Source organism: Cyanistes caeruleus, chromosome 4 (genome assembly GCF_971803275.1).
Source record: "Cyanistes caeruleus chromosome 4, bCyaCae1.hap1.1, whole genome shotgun sequence".
Lineage (NCBI taxonomy): Eukaryota > Metazoa > Chordata > Aves > Passeriformes > Paridae > Cyanistes > Cyanistes caeruleus.
In genome coordinates this window covers 77,415,636-77,441,034 of record NC_141704.1, presented here as the reverse complement: position 1 = coordinate 77,441,034, position 25,399 = coordinate 77,415,636, and the positions used below count along the sequence as shown (strand labels likewise).

At 34.6% G+C, this 25,399-nt stretch overlaps 1 protein-coding gene across 47 annotated transcripts in view; it reads left to right on the top strand.

The window, feature by feature from the left end:
* Positions 1-25,399, top strand: part of C2CD5 (C2 calcium dependent domain containing 5) — a 61,746-nt gene that overhangs the window by 14,509 nt on the left and 21,838 nt on the right. For 13 of the 47 annotated variants that reach the window (XM_086885421.1, XM_086885413.1, XM_086885416.1 and 10 more), the window contains exons 6-9: positions 45-243; positions 2,838-2,989; positions 8,232-8,317; positions 13,744-13,852. In XM_086885421.1, coding sequence (XP_086741547.1) covers positions 45-243; positions 2,838-2,989; positions 8,232-8,317; positions 13,744-13,852 — 546 coding nt within the window. Of the gene's footprint in view, positions 1-44; positions 244-1,741; positions 1,867-2,837; positions 2,990-5,725; positions 5,921-8,231; positions 8,318-9,239; positions 9,273-13,743; positions 13,853-15,599; positions 15,666-25,399 lie in introns of all 47 variants that reach the window. The other 34 variants (XM_086885398.1, XM_023919048.2, XM_023919046.2 and 31 more) reach the window with 12 other exon arrangements.

Sequence of the window (25,399 nt, the reverse complement as noted above, 5' to 3'; positions counted from 1 at the left end):
AGAAGTTCACAGCAACTATGAGCTCTTTCCCTTTTGTTTTGTAGGTGAATTGCAAAGGAAGATTGGCTTGAAGGTGCTTGAAATGAGAGGAAATGCTGTTGTTGGTTATTTGCAGTGTTTTGATTTGGAGGGAGAGTCTGGACTTGTAGTGAGAGCCATAGGAACAGCCTGCACGTTGGATAAATTAAGTAACACATCAGCATTTTTACCTGCATGTAACTCCCCATCCAAAGAAATGAAGGAGTAAGTATGAATTAGTAGCTTGTAGGGAAACAAGTTTCACCTCTATTCTTTTCATACTCATTCAGTTTTCCATAACTGGTGTGATTTCTTTTTTTCCCCAGAATTTGTTTTTCTTTTGTAGTTTTGTCTGCAACCCAGTTTTATATTCCACAATTCTGAAATGTTTTAGGTTGGATGACTTGTTATTTCAGTAGAAGCTGGAGTGGTAATTCTTACTTAAGCTGACTTTCCTTGTATTTATGTAGCACTAGTACTACATACCCTTGGTTTGTGATCCACCAGTTCAACTATAATTAGTTCTGCTTTGATGCTGTGTTTGTGCAATGAACATTTTTGTGAGGACCTCCTGTGCAGGAGGTCCTTTTGTGCTTTGATCAGATAGCTTTGGTTCACATTTAAATTTTTATGAGCATATAAGAGAAGATTAACTCTGAATTATGATGGTTCTGTCAATGATTTAGACAATGACCCCAAAGAGGTCTCATCTTTTATTGTGTGCTTTGCTTTTTACTGTGGTAAAACAAGTAGGACCATGGCAAAACAGGTAGACAGTGAACTTGCAAAGAAATCTTTTTAGATTGAGAAGCAGAATTTTGTGATTTTTGTCATATGTACTGCAGCACCAAACAGTTTTAATGCAATATTTTTATATGCATACAAATTAATAGAGATATACTTTTAGTCTTCTTCCAACTGTTGCTACTCTTTTGTGTGGATAAATTAGTTATTTGTTGTTTGGTAGAGAAATCCAGGAAGGAAAAAACTGCACCAAGAAGTGTATTACATATCCTGTATTTCTAGATGTGTTAATTGAAGTAGCCATTTTCATTAACTTGGAATTGTTGTTTCACTGCAATAGAGATGAGGCAATTTTGTTGTGTGGGCATCAATTGCTCTGCAGAATTTTGCAAAATATGAACTGACTTTTAAAAATTACTTGTGCCTATTTCATGGCATAGCTTGTTTGACTTCTCTGGATTTTAAAAAATTGCCTTTAAAAGAATTTCTGGATACAGTGCAGCATAGAACAAACAGCATGGTATTTGCAAACAAAAAAGGTAGACCTGGTAAATATCAACATAAAAAGCACCCCTAAATAAACCCGTGGCTTTCACCCTGAAGCAAAATGTGGAAATTCCACCTCCCAAATTATCCGTGTTCAACTTGGTGATGGATATTGTCTCAGTTAAAAAAATGAGGATGTGTCTCTAAGGCAACAAAATCAACTAATTTGATTCTTCTTATTCTTGACTTTACTAACTTGACGGCCTTTTGCCAAGAATCAATTACGCAGTCACAAGCAAGTGCTTAAGCTGTTCCTTTCCCTCCTTTTATTTCATCTGGACTCTTGCATGCTAGGAATTGAAATTCTTAGAGTCTGCTTAGAGTAAGAGATCTCCTCTAGCTAAACTTCCCTAAAATCATTGATAACATAACTTTGCAACCTGTTTGTATATATTGTTTTCTTTTCTTCCGCCTTGGCTGCAAACTCTCTCAGGTCTCCGCTGGTTCATCCGCCAAGCCATGGATGCCGCTCGACTCACAACAGCCCAATTCACACTGCTACTGGCTCACGACTTACTCAGAACTTCTCTGTGTCTGTTCCCACTCTCATCTACACTGGTACGAGACTGCTCACACTCCAAAGTTGGGGAGAGGCAGCCCACAGGCACAGTGGTCCCAAATAGCAGGCAGGCAGGCAGTGTAGGCAGGTGCCACCCATCTTTCTTCCCTCATTTCCTCATGGACACACCTTCTATTGTCAGGGAAGAAGCACCCGGGGTGCAGCAGCTCAAACAAACACAGAATAGTTCCTTGGAGATGCCGCGGAGTCTCTTCCACAAAGCCACGCTCTTCACTTTAACATACTCTTGCTTCCTGTGAAATTAAGTAAAAAAAAATAAGGTGATATAACTGAGAAACATTGATTTGAGCTCATAATTGCTTTCAAACATAATTCAGATACAGTAGGTTTTAAAATGGTTCTAGGAAGGGTCTGTGCCATTTGTGGAAGAGATGGTTTTAGAGAGCAGGTAAGTCAAGCTGTGCATAAGTAAACTGTTTGTCAATAGAGTTGTTCCCATAAAGATTCTCCTCTTTGCTCTGTTTTTAGCTGTGGCATGCTGCTGATGCTATAGGATAAGGAAACATATCTTTTTTTTTTTTACCTTAAAATGCATATGTGTGTATACATAAGTGTATAAATATGTATAAACACAACTATAATTTGAAATCATTTTTTCTTTATTAAACTAACTCAAAGCATTGTGTATTTGACCAGATTTTTAAGCCATAAACTTTTCAATTTTTTTTTATTTTGCATATATATATCTATATATATATATATAATTTTTTTGTGACATCTCATGCCTTTCATTTGGCTTAATTGTTTCATTGTAGATGACGAGCATCTCTCTGTAGGATGCTGAGAGGGTAAAACAGCATTTCTTTGCCTCTGGCCTCATTCCCAGCCTCGCACCTAAGGAATAGCTGCTGGCCCTGCCCCAGTCCCATCCTGGTGTTTGGATCATGCTGCTGTCAGCCAGGTCCTTTGGCACAGGATTACTGAATATGTTTCCACCTTCTTCTGGCAGGATTCCTTTCAATGAAGATCCCAATCCCAATACATATTCATCAGGACCCTCCACCCCTCTGAAAAACCAAACCTATTCCTTTTCACCTTCCAAGTCCTACAGTCGACAGTCCTCTTCTTCTGACACAGATTTGAGTTTGACACCCAAAACTGGTAAGGCACTTCCACCCACTTTTTGTTTAAGTTGTGTTTCTCTTTTTGTATTTTCATTCAATCCCTTTTTGCATTTTGGCATTTAAGTTATCAAAATGATGTGAAAATTGGAGACCTCACACAGCACACCTCAAGCTCAAAAGGGTTTCTTCAAAATTTCAAACCTGCCTGTATTTCCACTGTTCTGGATAACATGAAAATTACTTTTGTACTGCAACTGTATTCAAATCAAAATAAAACATCTCAGAGCATTAAGGGAGTCCTAAGTAACTGCCTTTTTCTTATTTCCTCCATTTCATATCACAGATCATAGGAGTGTATTTCTCACCACAATATATTAAAGATGGTGTTACTAAAACTATGTAGCCTTCAAGCCTACTGTGTTGTGCCCTAAGTTTACTGCATACATTTATCTAATTTTGAATTCCCTTTTGCAAATTCAAGACTAGAAATATGGCAACCCCTGTCTTTTTATTCTCTTGATATATGGAAATAGCTTTACATACACTGTATACACTTTCAAAGTAACTTAAATTACATTAGAAGTAATCCAGCCATCTTCAAAAAGCATTTTTCTTTCTCCATTGCTTGTTCATCAACTTGTTTTTTCCTCCCTCCTTATTTTTTAATCTGTGGTTAGAATCATGTCAGTAATAATGTCAGCACAACTCAAAGAATTATTGTATGTTAATTTTTCATTATATGACTAATGCTGTGAATTTTGCTACCACAGGGCAAAGTATTTTGTAGAATTGTTTATCAAAGTTTGGTTAGTTTTTACGTGATGTTTTAAATTGTGGCATTTGAAGCTCAAAACATTCTTGGCTCCATCTAGTTAAACAATTTTTAAGCGTATTAAAGTAGTTGATTCAGCTTTACTTAATAGCATCCCTTTCAAGAATTTTTCCTAGCAGTTTAATTGAATATTGCATTCAAATGGAGTTGTATTAAATATTTCATGCAGTTTATTCCCTAGATGACAATAATATTTTTATATATATTTTATATTTTAATATGTTAAAAATATTCCCAATTAGGAAGCTGGCTTTCTTAGTCCTGTCTTCTCTGTCCCATTATTAAAACAAACAAACAAACAAAAAAAAAGCACACTTTATTTTTTTGTCCTTTTTAAAGGATGTTTGTCCTGTGGGTAACCTATGGTGGTCACTCATTTAAAGGGCCTACAAATATTATTTAGGAGCATTCCAAATTCATGTGTTTGGTGTACTTAATATTTGAAAACCTGTTTCTTTTGATCAGATTTTCCATGGTAGAGATCATTTCATGTAAAGGGTTTAAATGTAACATAGATGGCCATCTTTATAGGTGTAAGTGTTGTGAATTTAGGCATGTGGCAACTTATATGTGTTAAGGTTTTAAAGCAGCAGCCTAATGTATTTCCTGGCAGTATTAGGTAGGTGGATAAACCCTGTTGTCTTCAGTCAGTTGCTTCAGAATTGAAACAGATGATGTAATTGGTGCCTCTTATTTGTAGGAATTTTTCAAGTATGTAAAGATATTTTTTAGCTATCTTTCTACTATTAAAGCAAACTGTGGGCATAGTTTTGCTTATTAGCATTGTCTTTTTGGCAGCTTTTAACTCTGCTCCTGAAACTTGTCCAAAGAGGATTTGCTAAGTTAGATTTAAGAATTCATTATGTTGTTCTGAACAATTACTGTGTATGTTTAGACCTCTATTTTCATTTCCCAAGGCTGTTACCAAGTTCAGATATCTCAGTGTGTAAGTTAGTGATCTCAGTAGTTAAAGAAATGCAGACTTCTTATGTGACACATCAAACATTATCAAATTGGAGATGCCTATTACTCAGATTGGCTGATGTGAAAAAAAAAAAGTATTTTCTGCTACTTCTGCAGTATGTTATATTATTCTCTATTTGTCAGCCAGGTAGTTAGTGTGCTGATATGTCTGAGGTGGAGATTAACCTGGAGAAACAGTGCAGATACTAAAATTTCCCAGAATTAGTAACAAAACACTGGAGAGGCTGAAATTTGGATCTGCTTAAGCATCTAATTTTCAATAGCTTTAAATCTGGAGAATATTACCTTGATGTCTTCTGTGAAATACAATTGTGCTTGTGTTATGCCTTCTGATCTATAAATACATTTGCTGAGTCTGGGTTTGAAGTTAGGATTCTGGGAGTAGGGATATATTTTGTGCCACTGCAAATGAACAGAATCAGGCTGACAAAAAGCATGATGTTTTTTAATCATATAATACATTCTGATTTGCCATAGCATATGTTTGGAGGAAATGGAGAAGGTGGGAACTCCTTTTCTTGGTGGGAACTTAAAATTCTACAAGATTTGTTACTCTAGAAAATCATAAAACAGATCTATGACCTGTTTGGAAAATAACCTTTTCTACTGAGACAATGAAAGTAATCAGATGAAGTGTGTGCAAAGATTCTGTTGTTTGGGTTTTACTCCATATTATTTGCTATCAAATTTTGTTTGACATATAAAATGTTAAATTACCATGTCTCTAAAAAATTAATTCCAAAATTACGTTAATCAAGTCATGATTTTCAAAAACATGCTTCTCATGCATGTTGTAGAGCTGTATTGTCATTCCATTTCTTTGTATGTCAAGAAATAATTTGCAGTAAGTGTTGATTCATTTAGAGAAAACAAAAATGCTTCATTTTGATTTCTTTTGTCCGTTTCTTTAGTCATCTTCTGAATCTACATCTTTGTCTCTATTACTTTCCTCCACAGCACCTTCCCCACAGGGACCTAGGATTTTCCTGTTTCCCAGCTCCCCTACACTCTCTTGTGATTCCCCACATCTTAAAAAGTCCTGTCTCCTCCTCTCGGGGTCTAGCATTAAACCTCTACACTCTAGCCATGTCAGCCCAGTTGTTCTGAGGAAAAGTGTTTCTTTCACTGAAGAGCTGCTTCTGGCTGCTTCTGGTAGGATCTATCTATTATGGCCTTTTAAACAACCTTTTAAGGAAATGTTGTTGTTTGATTAACACACAGATAGATGCTTCTGTAACCCTGGTTTGCTCAGTTAGCCTCTGAAAACTGCTGGCTACATGACTACTCATTTCATCTCTCACCTCTGCCCCAGAAGCTTGAAACACCTTCAGAACTTCTTAGAGGATTTGAAACAATGTCATTTATGCTACAGAATTTCTTCTTTACCCTTGAAAAATATCCTTTCATAATTGGACTGAAATAATTTACTGTATTTGTAATCCCACACATTCTCTTCACTTTTCCTGCATTTTGCATGGAGCAGATGCACATTGCACATGCTCTTGAATTCATTCATAATTTGCTGAAATAATGGTTATCAGATGCTACCAACTCTGCTTTTTAATTTAAATTTCTAAACAAAGCCCATGGTTTTTATTTTTACTGCCCACTTTTTCATTTCACTGACATGGATTATTTTCATAAATTTCAATTAAATAGTTGATGTTATTGTGCTTTTTTTGTAGAAACTCTTTTGGTTAGTTTGAGTTTTTTGAGTTTGTTTCATGTGTAGTACTTATGCTATGTTTGTCTGTATTTAATCTTGTATAGTCCCTGACTATAAAAGTGATGTTTAGAATCAATGCTAAATAGCAAAAGCAATTTAATCTTGTTTAATGGGACTATACAGATACTAATATTTTTGTTTCCTTATCCAAGAACAGCTAAAAATACTTGTTGAAAATTGTAGTGGTTTTATATCTAATTACATGGTAATGGTAGCTTAGTAACTCTTGAAAATGAATGAATGAATTTAGGAATGAATTTACATTTCTAGATCTCCTGGTCTACGGTTAAAACCAATAACTGCACTTTGATGTATATTTACAGTCTTGTTCATCTTTATCAGATGCTTGATCAGAAGAAAAAGGAAAGTAGCAAAGAATTACTATGTTGAATTAGTTACAAATTCTGGAAAAGAAAATCTTGGCTTCATTTCTAACTGTTTGCACTGTGGTGTTTGTACTTCATCTTGCTCCTGACACCTTTTTGTTCTGTATGCCCTGCTTTTCTCTACTACTTGGGGGGCTTCTTTTTTTCTTTGTCATGTTAGCCCTGGTGGCTTTAGATGTAAGGAATAGCAATGATAATGTGCTTTTAGGCATGACATATCAAGAAAATCTGATTCACTAGCATTGTGTTTACTTTAGGAAAAACACAATCTTGGTATGTGTTTACTTCAGTGGTTTTTAACCACAGAGCCCATCATTTACTGTCAGACACATAAACTGCATCTCAACACGCTCTATTAAGGGGACATGTCCTTGACAGCAAATAATTCAACAGCAAAGGTATTAGTGAATCTGATAAACTTCTTTGCACAAAATCTTCTGTGGTTAGGGGGTGAGGCTGGAGGTAAAAATACGAAAGAAGGAAAGAGAGAATTATCACATTACACAAAATTGGAGTTTATCTCATGTTCATTTACAGTTAATCTGCAGTTTATGTGTGTGCAAATGCAATAATCAAATTAGTGTAGTTTTAAATGTTGAGCAGTACTAGCCCTTAGCTTATTTTAATAAATCAGATTAATATTTTTTGTCATTTAAAATAATTTGTAATTTTTTTCAGAGTTTATATTTCAAATCAAAGGATATGCATTGCCTTTGTATTTTCTTCTTGTTCCTAATCATGCATTATGTAACTGCTGCTGTAATTATGTGTAAAGTCTCCTACTAGTAGTTAGGAAGGTGGTTTAGTTACCTGAAACTCTGAAAACCAGATTTTTATTTCTTCTGTTAAATAAAAATATGTAATAATATTAGTGAGAGATACACAACTATAGTGTCATCTGACAGAGAGACTTTCTGGTAAGGGCAGATAATCTGGTTATGTAAAAACTTTGTGAAAAGTAGATCTATATTTAAATCATAGGCAAAAAGTCATAACAGGAAAATAAAAGTTATATATCATAGGAAAGAATTTTAAAGCTGTATCTTTACATTTTTATATTTTAAAGTTGATTTTAATTCAGATTGACAGCAGGAAAAAATCTTAGACTGGGGGGTTTGTCCAAATACTATGAAATCACAGCTAGTGAATTCACTATGTGAAGAGAAAAACCTAGAACAACCCTCAAATCAAAATTTCAATGCTTTTTTTTTTTCTTTAATCTTAAAAGTTAAAATTATGGGGAAAATTTGGTTGTTTTCAATGACTAATTTTTATCTATTTTGAAATCACCCTTTGATTACAAATTATAATATATGTTTCTTTGGATGTCATTTGTACTGATACTCTTCAGGAATGGGCAGTGGGAGTGCTGGAAAAGAAGGGGGGCCATTTAAAACTCTTTTAAGACAACAGACTCAGTCAGCTCTGGAACAAAGGGTAAGGCATTTTATACTTCCATTTCTGGTCTACTGAAGTGAGAATTTATCTTGTAGTAAGTTAAATGTTTGCTGTTACTTTCTGTTTGAAAATGTGTAATTTTAGGTCTGAACTTACTACAAGTGTTGACTGTTTCATAGTCCTTTTATACACAAACTATTTAAATATTAATATATTACTAAAGCATTAGGAAAAGTGGAGCAATTAACTGTGCACAGAACTAAAGTAATTCTGATGGTATTAAGACGTTGTAGGAGAAATTACTGTTGTGTGGTCTCTGTAAGGTACTGATGCATGTTAAGTTTAATATTTGAGTAAACACATGATGATAAAGTTTTTACAGAAGCCACATTCAGAAACATTGGCAAAGCTTTAAACAAAAGCTTTAAAAGCTTTTATCTAAAATACCATTTGGAATTGGGAAGTTTCAGTTTTTGGGAATTGAATTCATACCTTGTACCCCATTTCATGGAGTAGAGGGTAGCATTTAATTGGGAATTTGAACCTGAACTGCTTGCCAAGCAGTAAAAGACATTTATAAATTTAAACTTCTCCTCTATAGGACTAAAAATACCATCTTTCATTATACTGAATAGACTATATGATGAAAATAGTATTTTTAATTAATTGTTTACACTTGGAATGAGTTGCAAATAAATAAGATTGCAAATCTTTTTTATAAATTATATACTGTTTTGATCAAAATGTTGATAATGAGGTGTCTTGAAGGAAGAAATGTGAGTATATTCCTACCCAGAAATAAATTTAATTGCAATTTCTGACTACCTAAACTAGTCACATAAGAGCATCTATTTTAGTCACAGGAACAAATTCACTTGCATCTGTGAAATATAAGTGCCCATCTGCTATTTTGAGTAAGTGGATGATTCTCTTTTCATTTCTTGTGTTATCCATGGCTAAGGGAGGATCGCCCCGTAGGTTCTGTAGAAGGCGGGTATGTTGAAAAACACTGTGTGACTCTTTCTAGCCCTTTCTTCTTGTATTGGGGATTTCAAAAGCATTATCTGAAATATATATATATATTTTTGGTGAGGCTTTGCAAATTCCTTTGTAAATTCCTTTGCAAATTCCTTTGTAATTTTGTTCATGCAGAAATTTTTTTATTTGTTGTTTTAAGAGCATTTTTTAGATGGGTGTATTTTGCATGTTGATATATTTCAGTTAAAATTTTAGTTTAGGTATGAATACAAAACCATGGCTTTTTGCTTTTAATTTTTTAATTTGGCTGAAGGAATGCTTTAAAACAAGCCTTTTTTCTGTTTAGCTTTGATTTTGCTAGCATTTCAGACATTCCATGGCTGATCTTTTTATTTCCTTAGGAAGCTTTTTAAAGACAATAAAAATGTAAATTAAGAGTTCTTAATGTATTTTTAGAGCTTGAATTATTTGCACATTATTTTGATACGGTCTGTGTATTGTCTAGTAGAAAAAAAATTCTGTAAAATTGGATGGAGACATGTTGAGTCTGATATTGATGACGATTATGATGTAGCAGCAAAGCATGTGGACAGTTAATCTATAAAAAATATGTTCTTTCTGTCTTCTAAAAATTTAATATTGGATGTATTTTTGTTCTGGTGTTACCTTTAAGTTGAGTTAACTGGAATGAATAACATCTGTAAGTTATTTTGTCTGTTTTAATATTACACACATAAACAGTGCACTCATCTGGATTACTTAGGATAGCAAGTATTTGGGAAAACCAAGAATAAATTCACTATATATAATACAGTTTCACATGTATTAGCTATATCTTAAAATCCCAGAATACTCTGAGTTTAAGGAACCTTAATGATCATCTTATTCCAACCACCCTGCCATAGGCAGGGACACATTTCACGAGAGCAGGTTGCTCAAATAGTTCTTTTGCATCTTAGATTATTCAGGTACATGGTAATGCTAAGGTACCTTAGAATAATTTCATTTAGTTGCATGTCTCAACAGCTTTTTTTAACTAAATACGGTTTTGGTGTATAACTTAAATATCCCTAACTACAAATTGAGCAGAATTTGTTAGAAGGGAATATTCCTTAATTTCTTCCCTGAAAATAAATCTGTAGGAAGTATAGCTGTGGAAAACTCATCTACGTGTTACATTGTACATTAATAACTGTTAGCAATTCCCCGGACATATGTAGATAGCAGGAGTAACTGTAGCACAGCTTTCTGTATATTTTTAACTAAAAAAATACGTGCTGTATTTCTATCAGTAGGAAAATTTGAGGTATCTTACTCCTAAAAAATTAGCCTGTGTTTTTGTAGAAATGGCCAAAAGCTGCTCTCAATGGTATTTCAAGTCTCTCACTTCCACTAGGACAAATTCTGTTTTCTTCCTGTTTTTGCATTCTGCAAGTGGTCAAGAGCTCTTTGCTGCTGCCTTTTCAAAATGGGGATCTGTTGCCCTGAAGGGCATTGCAGGAAATCTGTTGTGTTAGAGTGCAGTTCTCTGGGAGATTTGTTTTGCTGAAATCCTCACTTAAGCATCTTTTCTTTCCAGTGACTTCTTATCCACCCATCCTCTCAGTTCAGATCAAGAAAAGCTGTAAGGTTGTTTGGCTACCTCATGACATATCACAGTAAATATGCTTAGAATAAAAATAATTAACCAGGAAATGAGCAATATCTTAATGTGGACCAGTTTCTTGCTCTGGTTTAGCCCCAAATGCTCTGTGAGCACACCTGAGCATTACCTGAGGGAGTGGTTCAATGATGGGAATGAGAGAGGCTGGAAAGGAATCAGAGAACTGCTTCAGCTGGCACTTACAGGAATGGGATGTGTGTAGCCTTGTTCCATGTCCTTCTTCATTATTTTGTGTCTTTGAATGAAATGCACTTAAAAAAGACTACTAGCAGTACATGTATGTGTATACACATTTTTAAACATTATATTATTTGTGGATTTGACTGTAACCTTATCAGATTCCCCCAAACACCAACTATAAAATCTCAGTGCAGTTGTATTAAAGGGACAGTTCTTTCATGGTCTATGCAATCAATGACTGTGAAGTGGAATAGTGAATTGGTAGAGGTAAAATGATTAACCATCTTCACTTGTAGCTTGGAAATCATCCTGGTTTGTCATGTACTGAAATATTTTGTGGTTGTACCAACTTGATGTAAAGGAGTCCTTTGCAAATTACAGTAATAGAGGGGATTAATAATAGAGGTGATTTATAATATGGGAACTGCATCTGGTTTTCCCTGAAATAACTGTAGATTTATAATTTTGAACTATTACAGTTGACAACGTGTAATTGAGGGCTGGAAGTTGTATTTGAGTAATAATAAAATTTAAAAAAACTCTAAATTAGATAACAAAAAGAAAAAATAGTCCTCATATAAAGTGATGGAGTTCCATCAGTGTCAGAATGAATGACAGATTGTTAATAGAATTGTGTCAGAATGGTTCAGTGAGTCTGTTATGCAGATTTGTCTGTGGCTCTAGTTAACTGACAGAACACCTTATTTTATAATGTATCATAATACAGGTTTGGCAGTATTGATGTATTATATATATTATAATCATATATAATATATAATTATGTTATATATAATCATACATTATTATATTTATTATAAGATATTCTTATTTGAGGTTTTGTTTCTGGTGTAGGGAATCAGGCAAACTGGAAGTCTGAACATGTTAAAATTACTGGTAGTACACAGCCTTATGGAAAGGAACAGAAAATAGAAAAACTTCTGAATTTCCATCTAGATTAAAAAACATTGGATTTGCTTAAGCTTTAGAGCCCAGAGTATTATTTACTTTGTTCACTCTATACTGCTTCAGCACAGTGTAAATGTGAGTGTGTGTATATATATAAAATGTGAATGTAGTATAGGCTTAATGGAATTTCATATAGGTGGCACATTCAGAAAACTTCTTTATTGATGTCTGCAATCCTGGGAAAGTGAGTATTTTGACTGTTCTGATAACTTGCAAAGCACTTTGCAATCTGTTAGGACCTTCTGGGGGAATCTTTACTGTGTACCTCTCTAGAATCCACTGCTGCTCCTGAAGACCCATCAGTCAAACAGGTTTGCAGAATCCTGGGGTGAAATCTTCCTACTTTTTAATTGCATTAAGGCAAAACTGGAGGATTTGGGTTTTGGGATTGTTTTTCTTCTGGTTATTGATACTATGGTTGCTGATTTCAAAGTTTGACTCTTAATTTTGAAAGTAAAAGCCAAATGAAAATCTAGAAAACTTGAAGTTTGTAGGACATTTTAAAAGATTTAGGAGTTCCTATAACAAGGGTTGTAAGAATCCTGAAGTATTAATTTTTAAACCTACATTGGGCTTTAGTTTAAGATGACTTTTCATGCCATGTATTGCTGGAAGAACCTGATCCTCACTGAATCTGCAGCATGTGTGCTGTTCAGGTAGAAGCTCAGTTGAATTGTGCTGTTTCCAAGTATGTGAGAAAGGAATCTATCCTGTACTTTCTCTCATATAAAAATATGGTGTTTATTTGTTCCATTTAATCAGTTACAATTATACAAAACATGATTGCATGATTTCTCTTTTTTTTTTGCTTTCTGCATTTAGAATTGCTGAACATGAATTATTGCCTTTCCCCCATAAGTGTGTTATTATGTATATATTAGACATACTGCAGAACATCTCTGGAGAAACTAAAATCTGGTTTTGGGCTCAACTTCTTTGAATATTACTTTTATTTCATCATATGTGTCTTGAAAAATTGCCATTATTACTTACTTTGCCTTTTTTATGAATTAAAAGCTGGAGTAGTTACTGAAACTTAACTCTTAATTTTACTTACAAACTGGAAATGAATTACCTTAGTTAAAGAACTTACAGTTGTGTTTCAAGACCTATGCTTTATTTTAAAAGATGGATGTTTACTTGTCATATTTTATATAGAGCTTACGAGCAGAGCAGTCCTTTGATATTTTTTCGGTATGTTTTCCTTCATTAAGTCACTCCTTATTCTTACAAGACTACAGTTTGTTTCACCCTGTGCTTCAGAATCAAACTGCAGTCTGTTGTAACAAGAACACCTAAAAATGGAGAAAAACATTTGTTTTTTAATCAGCTAATGAAAGAATAATTCCGGTATTTAGCAGCCATGGTAAAAGTGGATCAGTAGGGGTTTTGTTAACCTCTAAATATGGAAAGATTTGATTATTTATCACTGTTGTGCTGAGAAAAAAACTCTGTGGGGGAAAAGTATTCTTTCACTGTGTAAAACCTCTGCTTTTCTGATACAATGGGTCCATGAGGACACGTGGTTCTGAAGTGCTCAGTGAGCCTGAAGGACACGTCTGGCCCAGTGTAACTGCTTTGCTTGTATTTCAGGGAGGTGATCAATTCATTGCATGTTAACAGGCACTCAGCAATGGTTGGTAAGCAGTCATTTAATGTTTGTTTTTAATCATAACAGGAATTCCCATTTTTTACCTTGACGACCTTCCCACCAGGCTTTCTAGTCCATGTTGGGGGTGTTGTCAGTGCTCGCTCAGTGAAGCTCCTGGATCGCATCCACAATCCTGGTATGTCATCATGGAATGACTTCTTTGCACAAAGCCTGTCATCTAACTTTTATAACATATCAGTGCTTGAATAGATGCAGATCTAGTCTAACAATGTATGTCAAAAGCAATGAATTTCAGATAATCATTTAAGCTTGAAAAATAAGTTATGCAAAGGTTATGTTTTTAGTGAGAAACATTTCACCTAATTAAAGTAGTAATAAAAAATATTTTGAATCAGTAACTTTTACACTGAAAACTACCTTTGAATTATTGAAGGGTTAATTAATTTTTTTTACCACTTTTTGTGATTAAAACTTGATGCAAGTATTCCATTCAAACAAAAATGAGATTAAATGCTTGGTCTTAACTCTAAATGTTTTCCCATTTTCAGCTCCTTGAAATCCTTAAGGACTAATGGCTACAGTTTAGCTCACAGCATGGTTTTTAACTTTACAGCTTTGTTTCTGTTCTTAAAAACTTTACTGAACAATACTTCAAGACTTTTATATATTTTCCTTGGAACCCCTGTATGAGAACATGTGTATTTTGCATGTCCTAGTTCTAATGTTAGAACTGAGTGACTCTGAAGATTTGGTTGGTTTAGTCACTGAGACCAGATGAGGAATGCTTTGCAAAAAGTTGGAGTTGACAGTTCTCTTAAAAATGCAGAGGAGAGTAAAAATAGCACCTGTAGTGGTTTTGCATGCACTAGTCAGGAGTAATAAAAGGAAATTTATGCAAATACATCCTTAAAAACAAGTACAAAAAACTTATCTGTTCATTTTCTTCCTATGGCCCAAGGCAAGCAATTCTCCAGGCAGGTAGATCAAATTGTTGCTGATCTAAAGATTCAGTAAACTAGGAACATAAAATTAAATCTAAGACTTAATTTGAATTAGATCTTCCTACTTTAAGCGATTTTTTTCAAGTATGTTAGTACACAGTGTTAATCTTCTGTCTTCCTATTCTAAGATGTATTTACACAATGAAGAGAATATTGAAAGAAATGCCAAAGTATAATTAATATGTGAATCTTTGCTACAAAGTTATTTTAGGATTCTGTATTTTCAACAGATTTTTGATACAGCTTTCTTATATGCAAAATTTACTGTGTGATAATGTAAGACAGAATAGAAAAAAAAACAATTTTTCTCTGAAGTTTTAAAAACTCATTTCTTGCATTATTTACTCCATTTTTACCAGCTGACTGGAAGCAATATAAGACATAAGGCAAGATAGAGATACATGTTTTCACAGCTGCAGTGTTTCTGTGAGACTTGCAGATTGCTCCTGACAAGTGAATGTAAAATGCATGATCCTTGGAACTCGTATTGCAAAATAGTGGGGACAAAAGGGGGAACAAGGCACATGGCTGTGGGAGGGAAGGTGGAGAAGTAGAAAAAAATTCTGATATAGTTATGATTGTGAAGCATTTGAGTCAAATAAGTCTGTAAAATATTAAAGAAAGCAAATAAACTGGTAAATTAATAAATCAGGAAAACATGGAAGAGGAGAGAACATTTGAAGGTGGATTAAGAACTTGCCAATAAGACAAAATTGCCATATACTGTCCACTTTGGTCACCTAGTGCTAGATTGCTATAGCATGCTCCTTTTTCCCTTTCTATTCCAGCCTCTTATTAACTCTGCTGTCTGTGTCTTTCCAGTTCCTGTGGAGTGGTGTTGTCAATTGTGTTCTTGTTGGTAGTTTTTTTTCACTATTCTGCTTCTATAACTGATCTACTAATTTGCTGTTTTGAACTCAGCCTTTGTCGGAATAATGGGTAACACAAGATCATACAAACTGCTAGACTGGAATAGTTTCAATTCAGGTATTTTATTAGTCATTCAGTACTACATATGCTGACAGAAATTATGGCAGCTCAGTGAAGTTATTAGAAATGCTCTAGGATATTTAGGTTAATGCTTCAAATTTAAATCTATTTAATCATCAAATGCCTAAATGTCATGCTTTCATGTTGTTAAAGACTTTCTTTAAAAATAAAACCCATTGTTTTAGTATAAAATAGTATTGCTAAGAATAATTTAATACCAATCTGGAAAGCTGAATGTTCAGACATTTATTTAGTAGTCACTTTCAGCTCAGCATCCATGAAGGAAGTAATTTAGGGGAAGAGAATGGATTCTTCCTTACACAGTTGGGATCATGTTAGGTGTGATTTTTTTTTTTTTTTGTTTGATTTGGGGTTTTTTTATGTAAGGTATTTGTTGGGGTGTTTTTTTGGCCTATTGGTTTGATTTTTTGGGGACTGTTAGTTTTGTTTTGCATGGGCTTGCACTTTATTCAACAAAGGCTTTCCTCCTGTTAATTTCAGGAAATGGATGAATGTGTTTGTTCTTAATAGTAACTCTAAAATAACAGATGTATTATAGATACTAATAGATATAAAAATTGTCTAAGAAAAATAGAGAACTATCTGTTTAAAGAGAAAGGATAGTATGTAGCCCAGGATTTGTTGGTTCATAAATCTTGTATTGTAAAAAGCAGCCAGTTTCAGGACTTAAAACAATTATTCGAACTTCTTAATCACATAATTACCTAGCTTGAAAAAAAGCTCCAATATTCTTATTTTGTATGCAGTTTTAGTAATCAAACTAACTTTCTTTTACAGCTGTAGGAGTAGATGAGTTGGTGCAGTCTAGATAAAATAAAGACCTCTCTCTCTCACATTTTCTCTCTGGAAAGATAACATGCTTAACATGGAAGAGAGGCAGGCATAACTTCTCTACATGTAACACCCAAGCCAGTAGACCATGTCAAACTTCGATATTTTTAAAGCTGGTGCAATAAAAAGGTACAAAGCTGACCTCTGAAGGCTTGTTTCCCCCAGAAGCCTTCCTTCTTGATAATTCCCTGTTGCCATGCAAGCATCTGTATGATGCTCTAAGAGTCAGTTTAAATGTACAGTCATTAAAAATCAGACATTTTTCATTTTTCAGATTGTTCAAAAGTAGGGAGAGCCTGAAACTCATTTTTATTGTTCCTTGTTAAAATAAGCATCCTTTAATATTATGATTATGAACTTTTCTGATTTTGTTCGTTTTCTTTGCTTGTTCTAAAATGATAATCTTTTAAAATTAACTTCCACTAAAAAAGAATATTAGAAAATTCTCAGGTCTGTGACTGGTATGGCATAGTCTGATCCAAGGTGTTAAAAATGTGTAGAAATTTTTGTATATTGTGTACAACCTTGAAAAGTTGGAATTCATTGTTACTTCTTCCAGATTGTTTAGTAGGATGTTTTTATTGAAAGAATTTTATTAGAATAACGGAGTAAATGAGTTTATGTACAGACACTAAAAATGCCTTGAACTAGGCTAGAAAGTGATTCACAATGTAAGATTAGGAAGCTAAGTGGCAGTCAGGAATTCAGTTCTTGACAGAATATCCAAAACTGTTGCCTAAATTTTTTAGAGATTACAGGAAAATGAATGTGCATATATATGTATATAAAACATTTTACCCAGAGGTGCTTGTTACCTAAAATATTGGTTGGAATAGAGAGGTCTAAACCACACAGTAATTGTAAAGTTAATACCTCTCTGGGAACTGGCTGTGTTTCTGTAGCCTTGGTGTGTCAGTAGGTCTGTAGGAAGAGCTGGTTAATCCTACTGGTTTGGGACTGAGCAGGGTTACCTTCATATTCCTGAAGTGTGGGGGCTTTGCAGTGCTAGATGTGCTGCTGGACAGAGAATGTAATCACAACCATAAGTAGGCTGAAATTATTTTCCTTTTGAAAAATGTTCAGTCTTCATTTCAGCTTGCTTAGTAACCTATGTAGTGCAGAGAGATATTTATTTTCTTTTTTTTTTCTTAGCAATTCAGTTATGTGTAAGGTAAAACAGGAGCATCCAGTGGTAGGGAAACATCAAAGATTTGAAGGTGCTTGAAAATCAAAGATGGGAGTAAAAACTGACTATTTCATGAATGGAAAAGATGCTGCTTGAATATCTGGGAATTGCATATTGTTTGATGAAGAATTGATTAAATGTTTGTAAAATACAAAAAGGTGGATATGAAGATGAGTTTGCAAAATAAAAGTAGGGCGTTGAGCAAAAATTCATAGTAAAGAGGCCCATAATATAGTGGAAGATACCGTCTGGTGCACTCTCTGAGAAAGAATGAACTGTAAATGTAAAATCATGCAAGGAATCTTCAATCCAGAAGACTGGATCTTTGTTAAAAGTTTGGCACTGAGGTTAAGCACAGAGCAGAAAGATAGGCAGTGCAAGAACTTGTACAACAGAGACTGCTTTTCCATATGGCTGTTTCATAACACCAAAATACTGTTTCTCATATAATTGAATTTTAAACTCCTCGTTCAGGAAGCTACTCCAGCAGTGCATCTTCAGCTCCAGTAGTCAGAAATATGGAAAAATAAGATTGTTAAAAACTTCATAAACATCTCTTGAGCTCCTTGTGCAATATCCAGTCTTGCTGTTGGAGTGTGAAATTCTCCAGTGTTAGTTTTGGATATGAGGAAATGCAAGAGGAAAACTTGGCTGTTTTGTTTCTGTAACTGAATGTTTTTCTTCCACAGAAATACAAACAGAGAAAGTGCAAATTTCATTTCAAGCTGCCTTATGGGGTGTGTGTCCCATTTGTAGGAACACAGTAGGAAATGTCAGAATGTTCCTGTTGGTGTCTGATGTGGTTATCCTTCAAAACAGGTAGTAAAAAAACCCCAAACATTTTAAGGTTGACCTCTTGCCTTTTCTTGGAGGATTTACAGGTTGACTTGTTGTCCATCAGTGTGTGTTGAATGAAAATGGGAGGTTAAGGCAGTTGTCAGAAGCTTTTTCTGAGAAGAGTGAGGGGTGTGATGTTCTCCAGTAATAATTTACTCCAGTTTTCTGCAGCCTTTCCAAAGGAGTGAATGTTCCTAAGTCATTTCTATGGTTAATGTAAATGGTGTTTGAATATTATTTCTGGAAGCAGATACACCCTTATGTTAATGAAAAAAAATTATTTGGGACTGTGCTTACTTTTTTTTTTTTATTTGTCTTTCTGGTTTTTTTTTTTTTGAGAGAGAGAGTTAGTTCTAAGTAGATATTTATGTAACTGAAAAAAGGGTGTTTGCTGTCACTGAGCACAGAATATTATTCACATGTTCTGTCAGAGATTCATAAATAAACTTGGCATTTAAAATCTTTGTTTAGAACTTTTTGCCTACCTAAATAATGCTATGTAATCTGTTCATACTGTTTGAAAACCTCTCCCTAAGTTCTGGCTAATGGTGTCAAAGCCAATATCAACTTTTCCTTGCACAAGTGCTCCAAAACAGCCATTGCTTATTGCACAACTACATTTCATTTTTGAATTCATAGTACACAAGAGAAAGAACCTTGGTCTTGAAAAAATTTTTGCACATAACTCATCCTAATTTCAAAATATGGGGCTTGACTAAAACTACTTTCTTCATAAAATTTCCTTCATGGATTGCTTTGAGTTTTTTTAGCCTTCTGATACTTGCTTCTGTGGTTGCAAACATACAGTTGTAGAACTATTTGCCTGGCTCAAAATTTATCATTGTTAGAAGAAAACCAGAACGATTCTGGTTGAATCAACACCTTCCTAACTGCTACATAATTACAGCTAAACATGGCCTTATAAAATGTCTATAGAAGTTTTGTAGGAAAATACACAGACAGAGAACACAAGTTCTAACTGACTGTAACAGCATTATTGGAATAACTGATAGATGTCAATATGAGACACAAGAATTTTTCTTTTTAAGTCTCCTTGGATCCAGAAGTTAAAAGAGGCTTCTCTGCCTAGTTTGTCTTAAAATAAACATTTGTGAGTGTATAGAAATACTGGTTGCTGAACTTCTGCATTCCTGAGGAGTGTAATCAAGGAATAGGAAACCGAGAGACACTGCCATTTCATACCAAATAATGTCATCCCTTTCCTGCAGCAATAAAATAGATGAAATGTGCTTTAGAAAGCCCTGTCTTGTTACAGTGTAGTGTCCCCAGCCTTGGGTAACAGCCACTTTGTTGTAGTCATTTGAGGCTTTTCTTTGAAAATTGCTCATTTTTTTAAAATAGGTTGTATTTATTGTACTAAGGTGACAAAGCAACAGAGACACAGAATAAGTAGTTTCTTTATTACCAGCTGAGTCACCATTCTAAGATGAATTAGTGTTTGAAACAAAGGCACATATTTATGCATGGAACTAATTTTCCAGGGGCAAATTTATTTCCTATATTTAATGTTTTCTAACTTCTGGGCAGTATTTTTGAGCTTTTATAATTCTAAGTATTATATCTAAGTATTACAAATTTAAACATTCATTTTTAAATATTTTAAAGTGTTGTTTAATTTTTAATATATTTTTATTTTTTTTCTTCAAATGCCTTATATGTTGACATTATATTCTTCACTTTGTTTTAGTTGTATCACATGCTGGATTCTTTTATCTCTACACTAAATTATTACTGCTGCTTTGATATTATTGCAAGATATTTCTTTTTTTTAGACAACACTTTTTTCAGCTTGTAGACTTCCTATCAGACTTTAATATACAATTAAAAGAAAAGGTTGTAGCCACTGTTGTGGCTGTATTAAGCCATAAGGGGAACAACCCTTCTGCTCCTCTGTCTTGGAGTATATTTTGGGATTAAAGCTAACACTCCTCAAACAGTGAGTTGACAGTGAAAGGAATGATGTGTGGACTTTTCTATATGGTTTCTCTTGGAGTCTTGATGATCATGTAGTGATTTGGCCTGATTCACACAGTAGAAACTGCCCTGCACATGAAAGTGTTTGTGTTTAATCAGCCAGACAATATCTTATCCTGTAAAAGCAGTTTTAATCTGAAGTGTTCTTAAAATTGTCTTCTTAGTAATTGAAGAATTCCTTCAACTTTCAAGTCTTGTTTTACTTGTTCAGCAGTTTGGGCTTAAGATGTGAGATGTGTGCTGCTCTCTGACTTCATCTGGCATAAAAGCACTGGTAATCAATAATATTTTTGCAGGCTGGATATTTTATTTGGAGTTTAACTTTGTAAGAGTAAGTGTGCTTGTTCTCTTTGGGTGTGGTTGCACTGTTTCCTGCTAGTTTAGTGTATCCTAGTTTTCCTTTGATATATCCTTACAATCTTCGTCCTTCACTTTCTGTAATAAAGTTTTCATTCGTATATTTTTTAGTCTTAAAGATGAATATAGGGAGTAGTATTTTTAAACAAGGATGGAGTGACTTGGAAACTTTTTTGAAAGTTTTAGGTTAGTTTGCTATAGGTTTAGTTATTTGCTACCCAAATTTTGTGTTAATCTTTACAGACCAGAGGATTTGTGTTTCTCTACAGTTATTTAGTTGTTAAATATTTTAGGAAATTGATAATGTCAATGTTTATGGGATAACCAGAAAGGATTAAATAAAACTTCAAGGTCCAGGGAAGGTTCTTATAAACTTAAAGATGTCTGTTAAAAAAATGCAACCAGCCAAACCTACAGAAAAATACCCCACTTCTTTCTGTATAAGCTGTTACCGGTTTTTCATTAAGAAGATACAAAAATAAGGGAATATTGAATGTGTGGATAATGGCTTGGCCTAATGAAAGGTTCAAAGATTGAATCTGAAAGAATATTATTGGCCTCCATTGCCATTTTTGAAACAGAACAATGAGTCATTTATACATCATGAAAATTTTCCTCAGATGATTGTCCTCCTGTCAGAGTATTGTGTTATACGTGTAAATATTTACATGTAAAATTGGTTGAAATGAATCAGACAATTCCTGCTTTGGAATTGCTTCCTCAGGATGTCTAAGGATTCAGCTTTACGGCTACAGCAGCTCTTGTGTCATCAAGAGGCCATTCTTCTTGATCTGTCTTCAGTTTTAAAAAATCTATAGGGACTAGCAAAATGCAGCTTCTGGCTAAATCTTGAATGAACCTGTACAAGTGACCCTCCAGCAAATAACTTTGGAAAGGTGTTGCTTCTTAAGAATCAGAAGGTGATAGTGTCCAGGTGAAAGATTTATGCAGGATATTTTCCCATGGATAGTACAGCTCAACCATGTATTTTAGAGGAGCTGGGTGACTTTGTGGTGGATAGAGCTAACTCGAAGAACATTCCAGGTACAGAAGTGCTGCTTGTGTCTTATAAAACTGCTGAATAAAATCAGTTTGGAAAGTTTCAGTTGGAGGAGGTTTGAGTTGGCACAAGTTCTCAGCTATAGAAATAGTGTGCTTTGCTTCCAGTTGGCTATAAATATCCTGCCAATTTGGAAACATTAATAAAGTAAGTTTAATATTCAGCCTTTGATTTCCCACAAAGGAGGCATAATTAGCAGTGGAATCTCCTGCAAACTTTTCTGCTTAAAGTTGTAGAGAAACCTTGGTCCAAACTACTCGGTACATTTGCTAGAAAAGCTTGTGACTGAGTGCTCTGTATGCTTGCCTTTTTGCTTCCACCTAGAATCCAGGGCCATTACTTTCTGTAACCATTTCAGTGAGCTGCCATAGTTTTCAGTCTGTACTGTCACCTGATCCAAGCATGCGCCAAAATACCCACCGTTTCTGGCTCCTGTCTGCTGAATCTGCTTCGCAAACCCTTAGTTCTTAAGCTTTTGCCTTAGCAAAAAAACCAACAGGCACTCTCATGGAGTGTGCTGGACACATGCCATCCTGCTTCCCTAACTCCTCTAATTGTTTATGTAAATCCTTAGCTTTACTAAACTTGTAAATGCTACGACAGCATCCCCATGTGAAATTGTGTGGCTCATGTGTCAAGAAAGGCTGCTTGTGAAAATATTTGTCAGAAGGATATGAATGCTACACATTGCACTGCATTTAGTGTTTTGTATCAACTTATTATTGCAATGTCATGGTGTTTGATTTTAATTGTAGACAATTATTTTGTGTTTTAATATGCAAAGGTAAGTTCATGTAAACTGTGAATGTACGGTATTTATATATAGACATAATAATTGTTATTTTTTGGCCTCTTTCTGGAACAAAAAATAGTCAAATATCTTAAGCAGAGGTCCCAGTCTTCTTTACAAACAGTTGTTTATGCATGACTCTTATGCAGTAAGAAATGATTGGATTCTTTTAAAGATATTGGGCCTGGTCCTGTTAACGCTGAAGAAAATGGCTGGAAAACACTTCTTAATTCTAATAAGAATGAAAACGATCCATACATTTCTGTAGTTAATAGTTTTGCTAGTGGGGATATTGAACAGATTCTTAGAATTAAGGGTTAAATGTTGTTTTAGGAAGACATAGTGTTGAGCAGCTTCACAACAGTATGTGTTTGCCATAATGGTAACCAGTTCTTGTAGATGTTAGGTAAGAAAATTGTTAAGTCTTTTAATAACTTCAATAACTTAAACTATAAATTTTTGTGGAGGAAAGCTAAATGTTTGCATAGAATTTGGGACCCGTCACTATTTCTATCTTTCATGTTCACTTTAAGGATCCCTGTTTTCTTTCAACATTTCATTCCATTTCAGTTTTCACTCTGGCTACATTCCTTTTCAATGTCATTCTTGTCTTTATCAATCTTACTTTTATTTCACAGCACTTTCTGTATTCATCCTCAGTCACTTCACCTGTTTCTATCTCTCGACCTGTCATCATGACTTCACATTTTCTTGCATAGGAATGTCACTGGTGATAAGTAGAAGCAGTTTTTGCCACATGGAACCAAAAGGTGTAAAAAGTTACAGTTTGGAAAAATTGGCACTTTTTGTCTAGAAAAAAGGGCATTTCTTCTTTGCAGGTGTTTTCTGTGAAGTACAAGAATTTGAGTGTCTGTTTAGTCAAAGTTTATAACCAGCTGCCTGTGATCCAGTCTCATTGAGCAGGTGATTTTCTGCATGGTCAGAGAACCACTTGCATTGCTACTTAGACTTTTCATCTATAAGGAGAAACACACTGCTTATCAAAACAATCTCTGGCTCATGACTGGAGGGGGAAAGAGGAATTACTCCCAAGATCCTTATCCATTTAACCAAAAAGAGAGAACTTTCACAGAATGTACTTGTGGTCTCACATCTTCCATGCACTCTGAATTTATGTCAGATGTTATAGCCTGGCCTTACAATCCATTTCCAAAGATTCTCCCTCAATTCAAGTGCCCTTACTGCTGTTGCCTGATGGCAGCAGAAGCAGCCTCTGTCCAGAGGTGTACATGCAAAGAGAAGACATTTCCCACTTTTTGTACCACAAATGGTTCTGAGAGCTGTGAAGCTGGGCAGCTCCAACCTTGTGTTGTGATGGATTATTTCTGTAGGAATCTCAGTTTCCAAAGCTGAAAAGAGCAGGTGCTCCAGAAATCTGAATGAGGATTGCTGAGTATCATCTTAAGCATTTATTTTCCTAGGCACTGAGAGGATTTAAACAGTGTTTTCACACTGAGAGTTAAGTGCAGCACCTCAAGATTCTGCCAGTAATGCACTGAAACCCGCTAAAATAAAGTTGGATATCAGAGAACATGATTGATACAGTTCATAGGAATCCCTTGTTTTGTGTCATAACATGTATATTTTTGTTGATTGCAGAGAAGATTCTTAAGAACTCTCACTGTAAGGTTTTTTTCTGTTCAGTGTTTATTTCTTAAAGCAAAGGTTGAATAAACTTCGGTCTGAGCATCCAGGCTGCTGCTGGTCAGCATAATGCTGTGAGTTACACAAGCATTGCCAAATAAAGTTAGGTATAATTGAATATACAAACCTCTATGTTCTTCATTTTTAGTTAGAAAATGATCATTAGTTTAGAAAAATTAAAGCCTAGTTCTAAATGCAAAGTTGAGGTAAAGTCATGAATGAATACATCTTACTTTACAATATTTTTGTTTCAGTAACTTTTAAATTATGTGTATATTTGCATCTTGCATTTTTGTTTGTCATGTTGTCAGAGAACCAAGTGTATGATAATGTGTTTATCATACACTGTTAATAAATATTCTTGGTAGTACAAAATTGGTTCCAAATAATGGTTTTGACCTTGATACTTAAATTATGATTCAGCAAGGAGAACTCGGTGGCCAGAAGTTTGTATCTGGGCAAAGTTCAGTTAATTTCAGGGAGATTACGTAAGAATATCTCTACTCAGAACCCTTGGTAATATGATTGATTGTTACCGGTTTTCCCTTTTGTATCAACAATTAACACAGTTGCCAACTACATTCATTGAAACAGGTAAGTTTTGAGAGAAGAAACAGCTGACAAATTCTAGTTGTAAATTTAGTATTTGTTGGCTCCATGTTTAAAAAGCTTGCAAGACAGAGCTTTAGTTATGGGAACTAATTGCTGAGCAGGATTGCATGAACTTATTCTAGCAGCACACATATTTTGTATTTTTGTATCTTGTCGTTTTCAAGAAAAGCAGGCAGGATATATTTAACATTTAACCTTGGGAACAATAAAGGTAATTCAGATCCATTCATGGGCATGGAGGGAAGGTGCAGTTTCCAGGATACTGAAGCAAAAAAGCACTGACAGCGTACATCCTATACTTCTTTGTGTTGTAAATGTAGAAGTAGTTTCAAATCCCTATGGCTTCTCACAGTTAGAAATGCTACAGAACTGTTTGA